This window comes from Gordionus sp. m RMFG-2023, chromosome 2 (genome assembly GCF_954871325.1).
Source record: "Gordionus sp. m RMFG-2023 chromosome 2, tfGorSpeb1-WG-v2, whole genome shotgun sequence".
NCBI lineage: Eukaryota > Metazoa > Nematomorpha > Gordioida > Chordodea > Parachordodidae > Gordionus > Gordionus sp. m RMFG-2023.
The window spans coordinates 57608098-57625238 of NC_088776.1; the positions used below are offsets into that span (position 1 = coordinate 57608098).

The 17141-nt window shown below is 30.2% G+C and overlaps 1 protein-coding gene across 1 annotated transcript; it reads right to left on the reverse strand.

Moving 5' to 3' along the window:
* Nucleotides 1-103: 103 nt before the first annotated feature.
* LOC135924499 (uncharacterized) lies at nt 104-8393 on the reverse strand. Its single transcript, XM_065459556.1, has 12 exons — nt 8167-8393; nt 7788-8110; nt 7219-7628; nt 5884-6821; nt 5154-5485; nt 4698-4980; nt 4176-4278; nt 2818-3117; nt 1748-2092; nt 1160-1242; nt 655-754; nt 104-220 (listed from the first exon to the last, which is right to left on the reverse strand). Exons 1-12 carry the CDS (start codon nt 8391-8393, stop codon nt 155-157), a joined length of 3510 nt encoding a protein of 1169 aa, XP_065315628.1. The 3' UTR covers nt 104-154.
* Between the last annotated feature and the right edge of the window lie 8748 nt (nt 8394-17141).

Consider the following 17141-nt stretch of genomic DNA (forward strand, 5'->3'; position numbering starts at 1 on the left):
TTTTGATTTTATTTTCACTATATTTTTCTTTTATCATTATTTTCATAAAGTATATAAATTTTAATACCAATAATAATATCATCTTTATTAAAAAAATCTATAAATAGTTCCAATATAATATAAATATATTTTTAAGATAAAATATGAGCGTGCTTTAAACGTTCTCTTCCAGTAAAGAAGAATTCAGGGTTTGAAAAGCTTGATAAACTCTATAACTATGCTATAAAGTTTTTTTTGTTTCAAAAAAAAAATCAAAAATTTTATAATATTCATAATAATATGTTGGCTATAAGTGCTATAAGTGATTATATTCATTTTAAATGATCACAATTTATTGAAACCCTATTTTAAGCTCAACAAATATTCGCAATAAATTTTCTCGTCCAATTTAATCGAATATACAAGTCAAAGATTCCTTACGAAAAAAAATAGTGATAAATGTTGGTTAATTAAATTTTGGAATCATCCTTTTTTATTCAAAAAACATGGAATGCAAAAAAAATATCGATTAATCTGCCTATGGTATTCTAGTAATTGGATTAAGGGGGGTGGGGGTATATATTAAATACATTGTATCTTCAAAATAATATATTTTTTGTTTTCACTAAAGATTATAAATATGGGCTCTTAAAAGGATCAATTATTGGATTTTACCTGATCGGTGGGTGTAAAGGCTTCGTGTATTAATTTCGATATGGGTAAGTTGGTTAAGTTGTTAGACAGAAATGTACGTTCGTAAATTGAGTACATTGCCCTATTTATAATATAAGTACATATTTAATTTAAAAAATTAATGCAAAATATACATAATAAAAAAATATTTTCCCAGAGCTTTTTAGAATATAATCACGATTTGGGCAAATATAGGAATCAACCGATAGCGGTATTTCAAAAAAAATCAATCTATATATTTACATATAATTAGAATTTTAAAGATTTTATTTCCCCAAAATTTTGAACAAAATCTTTTTTACGCATAAAAAACAAAATCATATAAGATATACTTATAACAAAAAAGATCTGATTTTAAGGTAACATATCCAAAATGTTTTAAGCATTCTCAAATCTCCAAAGATTTCTTACTTTGAAGAACATTTCAGAGCTCTACATATAATAATATCAGAAGAAAATAAAATATCAATTATCAATCGATTATTACAATATAACGGTCTCGTTATGGAGGTTAGGCGCGAAGTAGATTTCAAATATCCTTTGAATCATGGTTATACCGCCATCTTCTTTCTAAGACCGATTTTGTAAAAAAAAAATATTATATATATTTTTACAAAAAAATAAGATTTATTTGGTAATTGGTCGCTTTCAGATTTGTTAGAAATTCTTATTGAATTTAAAATATTATTTAGATTACCCAGTGATCATAGTTAGCGCGAATTATATCAAATATACAATAATACAGCATATTTTGTGTACTTCCCCACGAATTCATGCTAACTGTGTATGCAAAGTAACCCCTCATTAACATTTTAATTCCCGGCGGGGAGTATAAAAATACAACGCCTTTTGTATAATTCGCCGAGAATTGCGCTAATTATATATGAGATGTTAAACACAGACTCCGGAAAAAAATGGTAACCAAAAAAAGGATTTTTTTAAAATTTGAACTAGTCGTATACCACTTATTAGGTTGATGCAGCCCCACTCCATGGGCGTAACCAATAATTTTTTTAGCCGGGGCGAATAATTTACACAAAAATAGGAAATATTAATCCTCCCACCCTTAACGAACTTTGGAATTAGGATCGTCCGTCGTTGTGTTAGTTATGCTATCCCTTCTCCCGACCATGAGCATGTGTCTAGCGAGAATGGCATTGAACAATTCTGTCAATATAACAACAAGCGTGTGAGCAAACATGAGATCATCGGCCATTACAGTGCCACATTTGGCCAGGAGAGAAAGAATATTTAAGGCGGAACACTTCGAGTTGATAAAATTCTTAGATTCCCCTTTAGGATTGTGAGTCTTGGGAGGCACTAAATCCTTGGCATCATCTAGTATAGACAGATTATAGGTAAGAGTGGAAAAGTATTGAATCACGTAATAACAGCACAATTTTTGGGCTAATGGGTTTTCCTATTTATTATTTAAAAGAAGGAGAAAAATTTATATTATAATACTCTAGTAAATAATTATTAATGGCCTTTTAAAAATAGTATGACTTTTACTTTTTGTAGGTAATAAGGTAATTAAGATGCAACCCCCTCCCCCAAAGAGTTTTTTGAAATTAATTAGGATATTAATTAACAAGAGTGAAAAGGGCTAATAAATAATATATGATTATTATTCTAATTTAAGTCAAAATTGGGTAAGGAGTCAACATCTAATCCTCATGAAGTTCTCTTCACGTATAAAAAGGCCACCAATTTATTATTAATCAGATGAAATGGAGTCTTTAATTTGGTTTACACTGTAACATTAATCGTAGCATAGTGTTAGATCAATATAATACTGATGACCAGTAATATTATCAGAGTAAAAGCAGACGACCTCATTTGGAGAATAATAAATAGTAAAAACTTCAAAGAATTTAACTCGAGGTAAAATTGTTACAATAAAGTGTCTAAATGAGTAGGAGTTTGAGTGGACTCAGCAAATAAAACAATATCTGCAGCAATATTATTATAATACATGAGTCGAAATTTTCCAATTTAAAAAAATAGGGTAAGGATAACGTTGTTATTAATATATTAGAAGTGAGAATTATTATGTAATAAGAGAAAGTATGAGAGAGAAAAGATATTTTTTAAAAAATGAAATTATTTAAGAACCCAGAAATCAATTAAAAGCATATTACTCACGTATTTGAGAACGAATCTCCTCAAAATTCCTGAGGCGTTTCCGAGTTTTTTAGTGTTGCTTGTTTCATCGCAAGTACCTTTCCCCGTTAACGAGACGTACTCTTCTTCTAGCGTCGAAACGTCGTCGTCCGCCATAACTTCGACGAGGGCGGGCAAAAATGTGGTGGTCAAATGGTCCAAGTCGTGATTATTGTCGGCATCGTATAAGGCGTAATGTGGTTGGTCAGATTTGAGCAAATTTTGGACAGGGGTAAGGGCGATAGATAAAAAATGGAGGCATATGGTCAATACGGGCTCGTTCTAAACAACGTGATGGAAGAAAGGCAATTAGCTCCCATTTTAACCAACATTAAATTTATTCAAATAACGTTAATTCACAAATAAACATCGATTTCCATTATTCGAATATTATTCATTATTCCAACGGAAGATGAAAAACGGTTCAGAACGAATAGTTTTTTTTTAAAAAATTTAAATCTCTATAACACCAAGGTAAAGATGCACCGATTTTCGCTTTTCGCCGATACCTTAATAGAGCCTTTTAAATTAAAAATTTTTTTTGCTCAAACCTAGATCAGAGAGTCGGCCTGATAATTTAAAAAAAAAATATATATATATACACATCTTTTTATGAACAAGAGAAATTTATTTTGTGAATTTTAGATTGGTTCAAGTTTGTTTGATGGAATTAAAATCGAATTTTGGGATGTAGATTTATAGAAAATTATTGTTCTCCAAGTCGAGTAAGATCCGTGTTGTTTAACAGCGCCATTTTTAAAAACGGCTAACCAAATATTTCTGACATAAATTATTACGTAAGGCTGGTTATAGATGGAGGAATTACAATGTCGAGGCTAACGTAATATTATTTATTGCTAAAATATAAATATAAAAATTGCCGAAAGTCGAGTCGTTTAACAACACTAACCCTACATTAGTAAGCGTGAATAGCATATAAAAAAATACAGCTTATTTGTATAATTGGTCGCGAATTCGCGTTAACTATGAATGAGGGGTAAGTAAGAAGATGTTATTTTGATTCAGTTCTCCGTGACATTAAACTATTGCTCGAAAAACGACGCTGAGGGTCCCACTACCGATGCTGACTAATGTCACCCCCCCCCCTCCCCCGCCTTGAGATTTTAATGACGCTATTGCAGCGTACCCTATCTCGCCATATTAAATCGCTCAGTATTGTGCTTAATTAACGAAAAGTGCAGAGGATATTCAGAAATATTTGTTAACCTTTTACTCTAATTTTTTACTTTCTAAATTATGTCCCCGAGCTTAACTAATATATAATGAGGTTTTTTTTTCTTAGGAAAAGGGTTAATAATAAAAAAAATTAAGAAACTTACTCGTGGCAAACTATTCCTCTCTAAGATTTGGCTAAGAGTTTTAAGGATGGTGGAGCACAAGAAGTCAACCGTGAATGGATCTTGGAGCATAAAAACGATGATTCTAAAAAAAGAAAAAGGACATAAAAATATGTATTTTTAAGGGCAAAAAAAAGAAGTTTGAAATAAGTTTTTTTCTGGCATATAAACAAGAAAATAATTAGATAAATGTGTAATGCATTCTTTTTTTTATATTAAACTAAATTGTGGTTGCATAACCCTGCATTCAACAGTTAGAGCGAATTGGCGCTAACTGTGAATGCAGGGTAGGAGTTATGACAACAATTGACGATCTTGTGTATAACCCCCCTCTCCCTTCAATTACAAAAGTCAGTGGTAGGCGTATATAGATATTCCAAAGGGATAGGGCCTTAATTCGGCCAGGAATCATAGTATCTTAACTTAATGTCTCATATTCTTTTTATATAAGAATATAGGTCCGATCTATAGTAACAGCCGAAAAATATATATATAAAAACTCACTGTATAACGTCCATGGGAAACGTTATGATAGGTCTTACGTCAGTCACGACACCTAAATCCTTTTCCGTTTTCATCTTTTTTGCATCCTTCTTGACGGCAGGAGTCGCAGAAATTGAGTCGGGCTGCGTTTTGAGGCGCTTGTGTTTAGAATTAGGGGTGGCAAGCGATGAAGCTTCACCGTTGAGCAATCGCTTATTATCCGTTCCAGTTTTTGATTTATCAGGTTTAGCCTTACTATTCGTAGTTGGTTCTTTAAGAATAGGGCAGGCTATCACAACTTTGACTAGGGTTTCAGAAAATTAATTAATATAAATAAGTTAAATGAATAAAATTTTAAATGCTTTAAATAAATATATAATTTAATTCATTTTTTCTTTCATTAACACGGTTTGGTATGATCGAACTAATCATTTTACCTTATGATGTGAAACCAAAATAAATATAAAAAAGCACAACCTTTTTTTCCAACGGGACGACCCTTGCTTTTAGTTTTATCTTTGGAGGTGTCACTAATAAACAGCTTGGTAGCGGTATCATCGGCGATCCCACGAGGGCTATCAGGATTTATTACCCGCGATTTCGTATTAACCGCGGTACTGCCCAGAGAAGTGGTAAATATCGACCATAGTTCTTGGCATTTGCCAATAAAATTTTCGTGATAAGAAAATGGATCCTTATCGTTGTTATCTGCCGCGATATGCTTCTTAAAGCTGTGAGAAATTAAGGCGCTTTCTGGAATGTTCAGTTTGGATTTATTGTGGTGGTGTAAATTGTTGGGAGTTGCGGCCCTGAGGAAATAAAAACTAAAATTATATTATGCTTAAAAAGGGAATATGATTGGGCAAAGAAATCGGAGTCTGACTTATGCAAACTGGGACATTTTTTTTCTGACTCGGTTGAACAGGATTTTATCACTTTCAATCAGTCCTGGAGGATCTAGAAAATTTTTTTTGTTATCCTATCCTAAGTCCTTTTCAGGAAAAAAACATCAATTTTATTTTGGATAGGGGCAGGTTTAGAACCATTTCAAAAAAATGAAAGTGTGAATGGAAGCTCTTTAACACAAAAGGATCAATCGAATTTGCCGGACAACATTTTTGAAGCACCGGCCACGTAAATATAAGCTTAGATGCAACTAGTGCGGCGCAATTTTATCTATTACATTAGTTTATATTGTATAAAAAACTTTTTTCCGGCCGATTCGTCGTTCCCGAATTCTTTTTTGATCATTTCACCACCATATTCGCCTTTTAAGAATGTTTCGACGCTGACGGATTTGACGTAATAGTATAGCTTGTGATATTGGTGAGGAGGGACGTTATTTTTCCCCGAAAAAGCACTGCCAGTAACGGCAAAGTTTTTGGAGAGAGAGCTGGAGCAAGAAGTCAGTCTGTCCCTTTCGCAAGCCTCAAAGATCCACAAGAATTTGGCTAATGTCTCGAACCATCCCCCGTCCGTAATTTTGTTTTCTCGAAGGGCAGCAAACATTTCCCTGCAAAGCGTGCTCAAGTGATGCTCACGATTGATGGACGCATTCTCGTGGTGGTCATTGGACGTCTGATCCAAATGAGTGTCAGGAGTTTTAAGGCAGGTTTTAACGAATAAAGTGAATAGGGAAGGCAAAGAGGTGGGTAAAGTTGAAGGAGGTCCTAATAGAAGCATAGATATGGGTTGAAAGTAGTTGTTGTAAGGGATTGTGCTACGCCTCTCTTTGTTAGTCAGGGCTAAATAATATTGATGCATGACAGAAATCGACTTGTTTTGTGAATGAAACGATGACAGATTTGTGTTGGGGGTATTCAACGCAGAGCTATCAGGAAAAGGGGCGATTAATTTGGTCCGAGCTTCTGCATAATTTCTCAACAAAGGCGAGAGTTCCGAGTTGAAAATGTTGGGGTAAGTGAGCCATACATGCCTTTTGACGGGAAGGGAGCATAGGTGATACAGACAAGTAGGGGATAATTTTACACTTTCCCCCTTGTCCAATTCGGGGGAGGGAGTAGTAAGATTGTTATTTGGGGATGTTAGTAAATCAGAGACTATTTCTGCTTTTAGTTTGGCTGCTGATTCTGAACGATAACCCTTAGTTTTGCTTTTGCTAATTTTAAGTTTTATTTTTGTAACCTAGTTGTTTTAATTTGTTTATCAAATAATAGATAAATAAATGTTGACTTGGACATAATTAGAGAGTGCACAGTGATAAAATATCGAGAAAATAAGGCGATAAATTTTGTTATTTGCACCAAGAGCCGAGTTTGAAACCCAGGCCAAATATGGTTCCTGTGCCAAATAATTTTTTTTAAATGGAGATTAGAATTTCCTACTAAAATTTTATTTTTTTTAAAAAAGAGGGTTCTAATTCTTACCAGTTTTGTGGATTTCATTTCCTCAATGAAAAAGAACGTTTATATAAATCCCCTTTAAAAAAATGAATCACTAAATTTAAAATAGATTGATATTTTAAGGGTAATTGCATCAAAATATATAATGGCTAAATAACATTTAATATTTTTTGCTGAACCTGTGATTGATTATATGGTTGTTGAAGTATAGTATTTGGTGAAGATGTAATGTGATGGATTTCTGGGATCAATAATTGACTCAAAAACTTTTTAGGTACTGAGGGAATGACTTCCATAAGAGTAATAGGTATTTGTCTCATTTGAGGAATTTTCATGGCTGGAAAACATTTTTCAAGCAAGTCAGTTAGCAGCTTTAATTTTGTTTCATCAAAACAGCTCTCTTTTTCAGAAGTTTCTGATTTAACCAGAGATTCTATCTTGAGTTTTGAATTAGGTTTAAGTTTAGACTTTGTAATTTCTCTATTAGTTGGTTTAGTTTTGTTTGGTGAGGATGGTGGTTTGGAAATGGATAACATAGATGACTTAACATAGGTATTGAGAATACGTTTCTTGTGAGGTGAATTGAGATCTGTATAGTGTTGTTGAAGAAAAAAAGGGCAATAAATAATTAAGAAACTATAAAATGTATATTTTAAAAGTGATAAATAATTAGTTTCTATAAGTAAAATGTATAGACCTATTTTAAAAGTGATAAATAATTTGTTTATATTTGTAATATATATAGTACCAGATGTAATAATTGACTTATTTTCATTGATTGGTTCTTCAATCTTTTCATTTGTAATTCCTTTTTGTATTTTTTTTGATTTGACTGTAATTAGTTTCATTTTGCCACCAATAAATGTTAATTTTTTTTTAATTTGTCTTGTTTCATTATTATCATGGGTATTTAGATTTTTATTTTTAAATTCCAAAGATTTAGAGAGAGCAATAGTCTTCAGAAATTCTAAAGAACTATCAACAGGTTTTTTGGGCAATTTCGTAGGAGAAAGAACAGGAATTGATGATCTTTCCAAGGTTTTTGTCAATTCTTTAATACGATTGATCATTCTAATAAACATAGATAAATAAACTTTTTTATTTGAACATAGAATTTTGCAACTTACAAATTTTTTAATTCATGCAAAATTGATTCATGGAATTCCAGCCTGGGAATATTGTGTAGATCTAGAAATGGAAGAGCACTTTGTAATGAGGCTAAATGGATTCCATTTTCTCTTTGAAAATCTTGGATAGCTTTGATGGGATCAGTGCAATTAGTCAAGGTTTCTCTTAAAAAATCACCACCTTTTATTTTAAAATCCTCCAGCAAATTTTTTTTATTTTCACTCATATTTCTTACCAAATAAAATAATACGGTGATTGACAGCTATCAAATATAGTTATAGTTTTTGAACCTAGCTTAACATTTAGGTTTACCTGCAAAATAATTATATATATTAATGAATGTTTATCTAATCGTCTCCATATTAAGCCTTATGAAAGTTAGGAATATATAAATTCACAAATAAAATTATGGAAATAAGCCCTCTTGCGGTGTTTTATTATATATAAAATAAATACTAGGGGTCGAGACGATATTCCAATAGAAAGCCTAAAAGCATTAGGAGATGATGGAATACATCTCCTCACAAATCTGTACAATAAAATACTTGGAAATGAAGAAATTCCCCAAAAATGGAGGCAGAGCTATCTAGTTCCTATCTTCAAAAATAAAGGGGATCCACACAATTGTCAAAATTACAGGGGCATAAAATTAATGGCACACTGTCTAAAACTATACGAAAAAAAATTAGTAAAAAGATTAAGAGACATAATCGAGATAGGAGAGACTCAGTTTGGCTTTATGCCTGGAAGATCATCAACTGATGCTATCCCCGCAATATTTCAAATGAGTGAAAAATATAGGGAAAAGAATAAAAAGCTACACATGGTCTTACTCGATCTAGAAAAGGCCTTCGATAGAATCTCAAGAAAACTTATCTGGTGGGCGCTACGCTCAATGATATATATATCATTGGCTAAGCTACAAAAATGTTTCTGAAAAATATATAATTAATACAGGATATGTATATGGGCCATACAGCAATGGTCCGTATCACAACAAGTACTTCAGCAGGTTTCACAATAGCCGAAGGAGTTCATCAAGGGTTGGCTCTCAGCCCACTTCTCTTCATTACAGTAATAAATGTATTAGTACAGTCTATACCTCAAACAGTCCCGTGGAATATGATATTTGCAGATGATATTGTGATACTTGCCAAATCCAAGGATGAAATGAAAGAAAGATTAGTGAGTTGGATAAATATCCTAGAAACGCACGGATTAAAAGTAAATAGAGAAAAGACGGAGTATATGGTGATAGGAGGAGATGAAACGGAGAGTATTGATATAAATGATTGGCAGATATCCGCAATTAAAAGCTGCAAATATTTGGGCTCCACTATACAAATAAACGGCACAATAGAAAAAGAGATAAAGAATAAAATTAATCAAGGGTGGTTAAAGTGGAGATCTTTATCTGGAGTGCTATTTGACAAAAGAATCCCACACAAATTAAAGAGAAAAATTTACAGTTCCATAGTACAACCAACTATTCTATATAGGAAACATGGCCAGCCAAAGAATCAGACGAGAGATGTCTACAAACTATGGAGATGAGAATGCTGAGGATGATTGCTGGGGTAACAAGAAAGGATAAAGTGCGCAGTACAAGAATACTAAAATTTTTTTTCTCATTAGAATGTATTATTTATACAACTATTTTATGTATTACTTTTCAAAAACATGAAAACTTGATTAAGAAGTTGAGAGCGGAGATCATTTTATTAGAATTCAAGGAAATAATGGCTAATGTTGATGAAGAATTTTATATGTTATCGTTAAGTCAAAAGCAGAGCTATACATGTTTAATATTTGTCTCTCTCGACTTGCAGCAAGGCAAGGTCATAGTTAAAACATTAATATAGGATCAGTAGAAAACTATATCTTAGATACAGATACATTTATAACCCAAATAAATAAGTGATTTGTAATTCATCATGCAGCTCTTAAAAATCTGCAAATATTACTTCCATAAAAACCTTCCTAACCTTTTTCAGATGGTGATAGAAAAAAATATATATTTGGATTTTTATCATGAAGATGTTAAAGTATCTTATGATGCTGTATTAGCTGAATAACTATGTTTATAAGATTAATGGTTGATATAGTCCCAAAAATGCTATGGATGCTCTGCATTATTTCAAACACATTTTAAATTATATTCCCAATGTATTAAAAAGGTTTATATATAGTAGCAACTCTTCCCATTAGTAAACTAATGACCATTCTCTTTTTTAAGAAGAATAACAGAACCCAGCAGAGACCATTTACAGGGCACAGCCCGGATTTTTTTTAAAATTTTTACGGCCCAGCTCGGGTTTTTTTTAAATAAAATTTAGGCTCAGCCAAGGGTGTTTTTTTAAAAAAATTTCGGGCCCGGCCCGGGTATATTTAAATAAATAGAAATAAGGTTAGGCCCGGGGATACCAAGAAGTACAACTTCTGAAAGTAGATTGAAAGGTTTGGACTTTTGAATATTCATAGGCATTTGACGACAAGCATGGATGAGATAATTGATAAATTAGCTCAATCCCAACGAAGATTGGATTTTACATTGTAAATATATAACATACAAATGACAATTCATCCTAAGAAACTTTTTGTATATTAATTTATATTTCTAACATTTAAATTTTTTATACTTTATATATAAATTTTAAAGGCTCAAAAAATTCAAATTTCTATTTTGGGTCATTTAAGTGATTCTTTACATATAATTTTTTTATAATTCACATTAATTTAAAATTATGTATTAGAAATAGTTATTAGTCCTAATAAATTTATGCCTAATATTTTTTAAAAACAAAAATATTTCTTAAAATATTTTATTGCCCCCCCCCCCCCTCAGACCAAATTTCTGCGTATGCGCCTGTGATTGAATATTGGATATTATATTATAATAATGGGAGTTATTTTTTTAGAAAATAAAGATTCGCTATCTAAATATAAATATGAAAATACTTTTAATTTTAATGGTATATTTTAAATAGATTTTTATTTAGGTGTTTTAATATGGTTTTAAATAAATTATATTCTATATCTGTTTTAGGTAAAATTAGGCATTAAAAATATTTTAAATTAAAAATAAAATAATTGTATTTTTACAAAAAAAAAAAAATTTTCAAAATGTAATAAGTTAGATATTCCATGAAAAAAAATCCCGCCCAATACTATTCTTAATTCATATTAAAAATTAATTTTCATTTCAAAATGTAATGAAATTCTATGAAAAAAAAATCCCACCCAATAAGATTATTAATTTATATTAAAAATAAATTTATTGATAGTTTATATCAGTTATTTTATTATAACAAATAAAGAAAATAAAATTAAATATCTCTAAAAAATGAAATTAATTGAGTCATAATCAAATCATTTTTATTATATACAAATAAATGCCTAATATTTCAAAAGAATATTAAACACAAAATATTGAATATAATTTAAATCACTTTGATTTGCATTTTTTTGTTTTGATATATATATAATGCGATAAATATTTGAAAACTGATTTGTATATAAATATTCTAATCATCTTCTAAAAAATAAAAAATTATTGAATTTTTATACATGATTCAAGTGTCATTAGAGATTGAACCATCTTTAGATTCATTCTATTTCGTTTTTTTATGGTATCATTAGCTTTAGAAAAGATAGTTCACATGCTACTGATCTAGCCTGCTATGGGAGATAGTCCATTTCTATTTGGGCCAGAAATCGATATAGATTCCATACCCACCAAATTATCTACTTTCAACTCTAGAAGAGGGTTATCCAATATTGTACATTAATTAAAAATAATTCATAGTAAACATTTATCTTTTTTAGTCGGTCTTCGGGTCTTACCGAACCGGTCCACCAGACCGTGTTGTCATATCAGACCGTTCCGTCGCCAATAGTCAGATGACCAAACTGGACCAATTAAAACACTAGGTGGGAGTGTGAAGAAATAAATGAATAAATTAACCGGAGTTGAAAAATTATTGTTTTTAAAAAATATTTTTTAATAAAACAACAAAATTAAAATTATTTTCAAAAAATAAAATTAGGTTATTTATTGCTCTTTCAAGAGTAAAGTATATTATTTTATTTTTTAATGATATTTTTTATAATTTATAAAAATAATAAGGAGAAAAGAGAGAAATATTACAATATAAAATTTTCACGAATGAATTGGCGGAAGCATATTTAGGCATGGTTTTACATTATGTAAATCTACTAAATGCTGCTTATAAGCAATTGCAATCAGAGGAATCTTTGTTAAAAAAGATTTACAAAATTATGTTACAGCTATGTTGATCTTTACAGCCAAAAATTGATAATAAATTTTAAGGCTCCATTGTTAAAAATGTCATTTTCAATTGTTTAAATGTTGCCCTAATTTATGGATTTTTAAATAAATGAAATATTATTACTAAAGCAATTTTAGAGTATTTCCAATCAAAATTTTTATTTAATAATTCTATTTACAAATGTATAAAATGTAATATGAATTTAAAACAAAAACGATCAATTGATAATTTTGTAATTTAATTAATATATTAAAAATACCGATAGATATTAATCGTTTTTATGATATGATTTTTCAGAATATTCCAAAATAAGTCTAAATGCAAAGGAGAAATGAGTATAACTTTTTCGTAATAACGATACATCATTATTATGCTTAGATTAACCCTAGTCTACATCAGACCTTGCCAAAAACTTAGTAATATATTTAGCCAACATCTAAAAATTTACCCAGTACTACACATATGTACAGTTTTTTTATAAAAATTAGTGTAAAAATCAAGCGGCTGTGCATTATCATTAGTTAAATATTTTTTTAATAAAACATATGTAAATAAATAATTTATTTTAAATCTCCTCTTTTTCTTCACATTTAAATATATTTATTAAATTGGATATTTTTATCTTCAGGTATATATATATCCAGTGTGTGTCCTGGGTATTTTTGTCCCTGTCATTTTGTCCAAAATATTTCTGATCGATTACCGGGTCTAATATACCTAGACCTGTGCGCCGATGTCTCAATCAACGGCGGCGGTTTTTTAAATTTTTTTATCGGCGTTCGGCGGCGCAATATTTATTTAAAAATTTTTTTTAATGAATTTAATTTATAAATCAATATATTTTTTAATGAATTTAATTTATAAATTAATGTATTACATTTTTTATAATTTATGTAGGCGATCTTTTCTAACACATTGCTAACATAGTTTAATTGATCTTAAATTATTTTCCGTCTCACTCCAAAATTATTTTCCGTCTCACTCCAATTTAAATTTATGTATTTTCTCATTCTCAGAAATAGACTAAGGAATTGTATTTTTATTTTTACTCAATCAGAGTCATATCAACAACACATATAAGAAATATCCTATTGATTTTTATTATAATTAAAATAAATTTGGAATGCAGGCAAAATATAAAGTATGAAATATGATAAGTCAGAATTCAGATTTAGCAAAATTATAATTGTCATGAATAAACAGTATTTTATCAAGATTTGTAGGACATAAAGAACTCCTTTTAGCATTGAATATTAATCCAGCAATGGAAAAAATTCTTTTGCTGAGTGTACTGGTTGCAGGTATGCAAAGAACCTTCATAGCTAAATTAGCATGCATAGGAAGTTCCAGTCGCTTTTTCTTCCAAGAGCAATGCATCCTCTTCTGAAATAATATTTTGGCTGAGCAAAATATGGCATTCTTGTTTAAGATTAGTAATATTTTTATAATCGTTAATAGGAAGGGAATGTTTTCGAGCTAATTTCGCTATATAAGAGCATGATGTACCATCCTCGACTTGAATTTCACGCTGAGCATTTCTATCATGCTCTAAAAGTTTTAAATGTCGTATTAGAAATTGCAATGATTTCGTAGAATTTGAATTTAAATATTGTGAAACAATATTGGGATTTTGAAATCTTAGATCAAGTAGAGTTGCTAATATTTAATGTTTAGAATATAATTTTATTAATAAAAATATAAAATAACTTGAAGTTCAGTGATCGGAAACCTATGGTCAAGCTTTTTTTTCATATTTTCTTTTAAGCATATTATATCTGAGCAATCAGATTTATTAATTTGTATATGAGCTTCTATTTCACTGCTAAATGATAACCCTGAGTTTATTGTAGATCCTTTTTGGGAGGAAAGAAATTCCACCGACTCTCGGAATGGATTTACTTTAAGCTCATCTATCATATCCTATTCATTATTAAAGAGTTTTAAAGATTGTTTTCCTATTTTATTTAGAACATTATTTATAGGAATTTTGTTTACAATGCAAATACTTCCTAGCATAATTAATATGCTATGCTAGCGGGTTGGGCAATTTATTTTTAAAGTTTTTGCATTAATTGGATTGGTTGGTGCAATGCCATTTCTATTATCCGATTCATCAGACATATCAAAATGGTAAGGTATAGATCAGAATCATCAATATCCAAGATATTACCTGTCTCATAAATTGAGGACATTTACCATGTTCAGCCTCAATTTCACATTCCAAATCAGCTACTCGATATCTGAGGGCTGAAATAATTTCTCTAATTATTTTAGTGAGAATATCAATCTTGGTAACTTTTTTAATGCCAACAACTGTAACCAAATTATAAAGTCCATGCCCTAAGCATAAATGATGCTCATAATCCCCTAATCTGACGCTTCTTTTGACATTGGCCCCAGCATCAGTTACTATTTGTATTATTTTTGCTTTTAAATAGAACTCCTCTTCAATACTATCAATATCAGATAATATTGTTGCCCCAGTATGCTTTTGAGTCACATTTCTAGTTGAGGGTAAAATATTTTAATTCAAAATTTTCATCTAAATGATGAAGACTAAATGTGATATAATTTCGACGCTTGAAATGATCGGTCCACAAATCAAAAGTGATAGAACTAAATTTTGGTCCAGATTCAATCAAATTTAAAACATGCACCTTCATAGATAAATAAACATCGTCTAGTGTATCCCGACTAATGGTTGTTTGGAAATTCTGACGAGGAATCAATTATCTTATATTTCTAATTTTTGAACAATTTATTTTTTAATAATCATTTTATATAAATTTTAAACCTTTAGAAAGTCTGTCATTCCTTTATTGTTTATAGAATCAAATGGCATTAAATCTAAGCAGACATCAAAACATAATTTCGCCTTATTAGATTTCATATTTATTTTAAACATTAGAAAGATATATAAAAACATTACAATAGTTAGGGCTAGAATGAAACAAATTAAATTAGATATAGTATTAACTTTCAAAATAAAGCTTTACATAATTAATTTAATAAATTGTATATTAAGTTTATATTTTAAAAGATATTTTAAAACAAAATAATTAGAGCTGGAATGAAACAAATTATAAATTTGATTTAGTTTAACCTTTCTAATAAAGTTTTAAAAAATTATATATTAAATAATACTTTAAAAAGATATTTACAAAACACAAAATAATAAGGGCTGGAATGAAACAAATTATAAATTAGATTTAATGTTAGTATTCAAATTAAAATAATAATAATTTAATATATAAATATAATTAATATGCTTTCTAAAAATTACACACGCCGCGCCGCCGCCATAATAAAAATCGGCGGCGAGCCGGCTCGCGCCACTGATCTTAATCGGCGGCTTTTCCGGCGTGAATAAAAACGCCGGCGGCGCACAGGTCTAAATATACCTAGATATTATTTTTTTAAAACTATGAATTTTGAGAAAATTTTAAAATCTATTTTTAATAATAAAAATGATAATTAAAGATAGTTCCATGTGGGTTATGGGAAATAATTAAAATCTAAATCTTTGATAACCATATAAGTACACTAATTTTTTGGCGAATTTGGTTTGTATAACAAATTACTGCAATTCGACTCAAAAGTAAACAGGTGAACTATTGAGCTTACCAGAGCCAACTCCTGAACTGACACAAGCCAATTTCTGAATCGACGGGAACCAACTCATCTAGTCGGCTTGAACCTAAGTCAATCTTTACGCCTTTAGGACAGACCCCGGTGAAATTTATTTATTAAATAAATATATACGACCCACAATTTTTTGATGATATATGAAATAAAAATCACTAAAACAAATTCTTAAATAAATTTATATTCCCGGTCCTAGAAGGTAATTATTTGAATTCAATGTTAATTATTTCATTAATATTTTGAGTTCGCGACTCGAGCCTGCATTGCAATATGGAATCATGAATAATGCAATTTCTTTGAAAAACAGCCATATGGCATGTTTGATAAGAATATTTCATTACGATCTTTTTTGGCATAATTATCTCTCTAATAATGTGATAAATTTAAGAAATTCTTCACTAAAAACACCAATAGCATTGATGACAAGACAAGTAGGATAAATTATGTTAGCGATGCTGGATATTTAGTCATTTTCAAGATTTCTGCCGAATTAATTGATGAGGCATTTCTGCTGGATCGCGCGAAAAATTGATGAATGTGTAATCCCAAGCTACTGGAAGACCAAGACATTAGGGGAATACCATCGGGTACTCTGTTGATACTTGAGCATAAATGATTGTGCTCTAGGGCATTTGGTATGTTGGCGAGCTTTTGAGATTAGATATGCATGTTAGGTCTTTGGAATCAGATGATAAAGAACAATTAATACATTTAGAAGAAAGTGATATAATCGCAGCTAAGATACGAAATAGTTATGCGAAGTTTTTCGTTGCGAGATTTTGCTAAGTATAAAAAGCCCTTCGTAGCCCGATTTAGAATTCAGAATAACTTGTCTGACATTATTCTAATGAATCACTCGATAAGAAATAATCAACGGAGTGAGATACTGGAATATCCCATGCTTTCTGAAGGGTAAATGTGGGTCTGCTAACGCCAGGTTGACAATTGCTTACCTAAGTGTAAATAGCGCTTTCTAGGTCACGATAATGACCAGTAAGGATCTTTGAAATGCTTAATATTGAAGAGATAAATGCAGAACA

What these genes read in the sequence shown, in the direction of transcription:
- LOC135924499 (XM_065459556.1), bottom strand. Translation starts at nt 8,393, where the DNA reads ATGAGTGAAAATAAAAAAAATTTGCTGGAGGATTTTAAAATAAAAGGT. An exon ending in TAAGTCAATTATTACATCTG is followed by an intron (nt 7,629 to 7,787) that starts GTACTATATATA and finishes AACACTATACAG; the next exon opens with ATCTCAATTCACCTCACAAG. An exon ending in AGAGGAATAGTTTGCCACGA is followed by an intron (nt 3,118 to 4,175) that starts GTAAGTTTCTTA and finishes CACGTTGTTTAG; the next exon opens with AACGAGCCCGTATTGACCAT.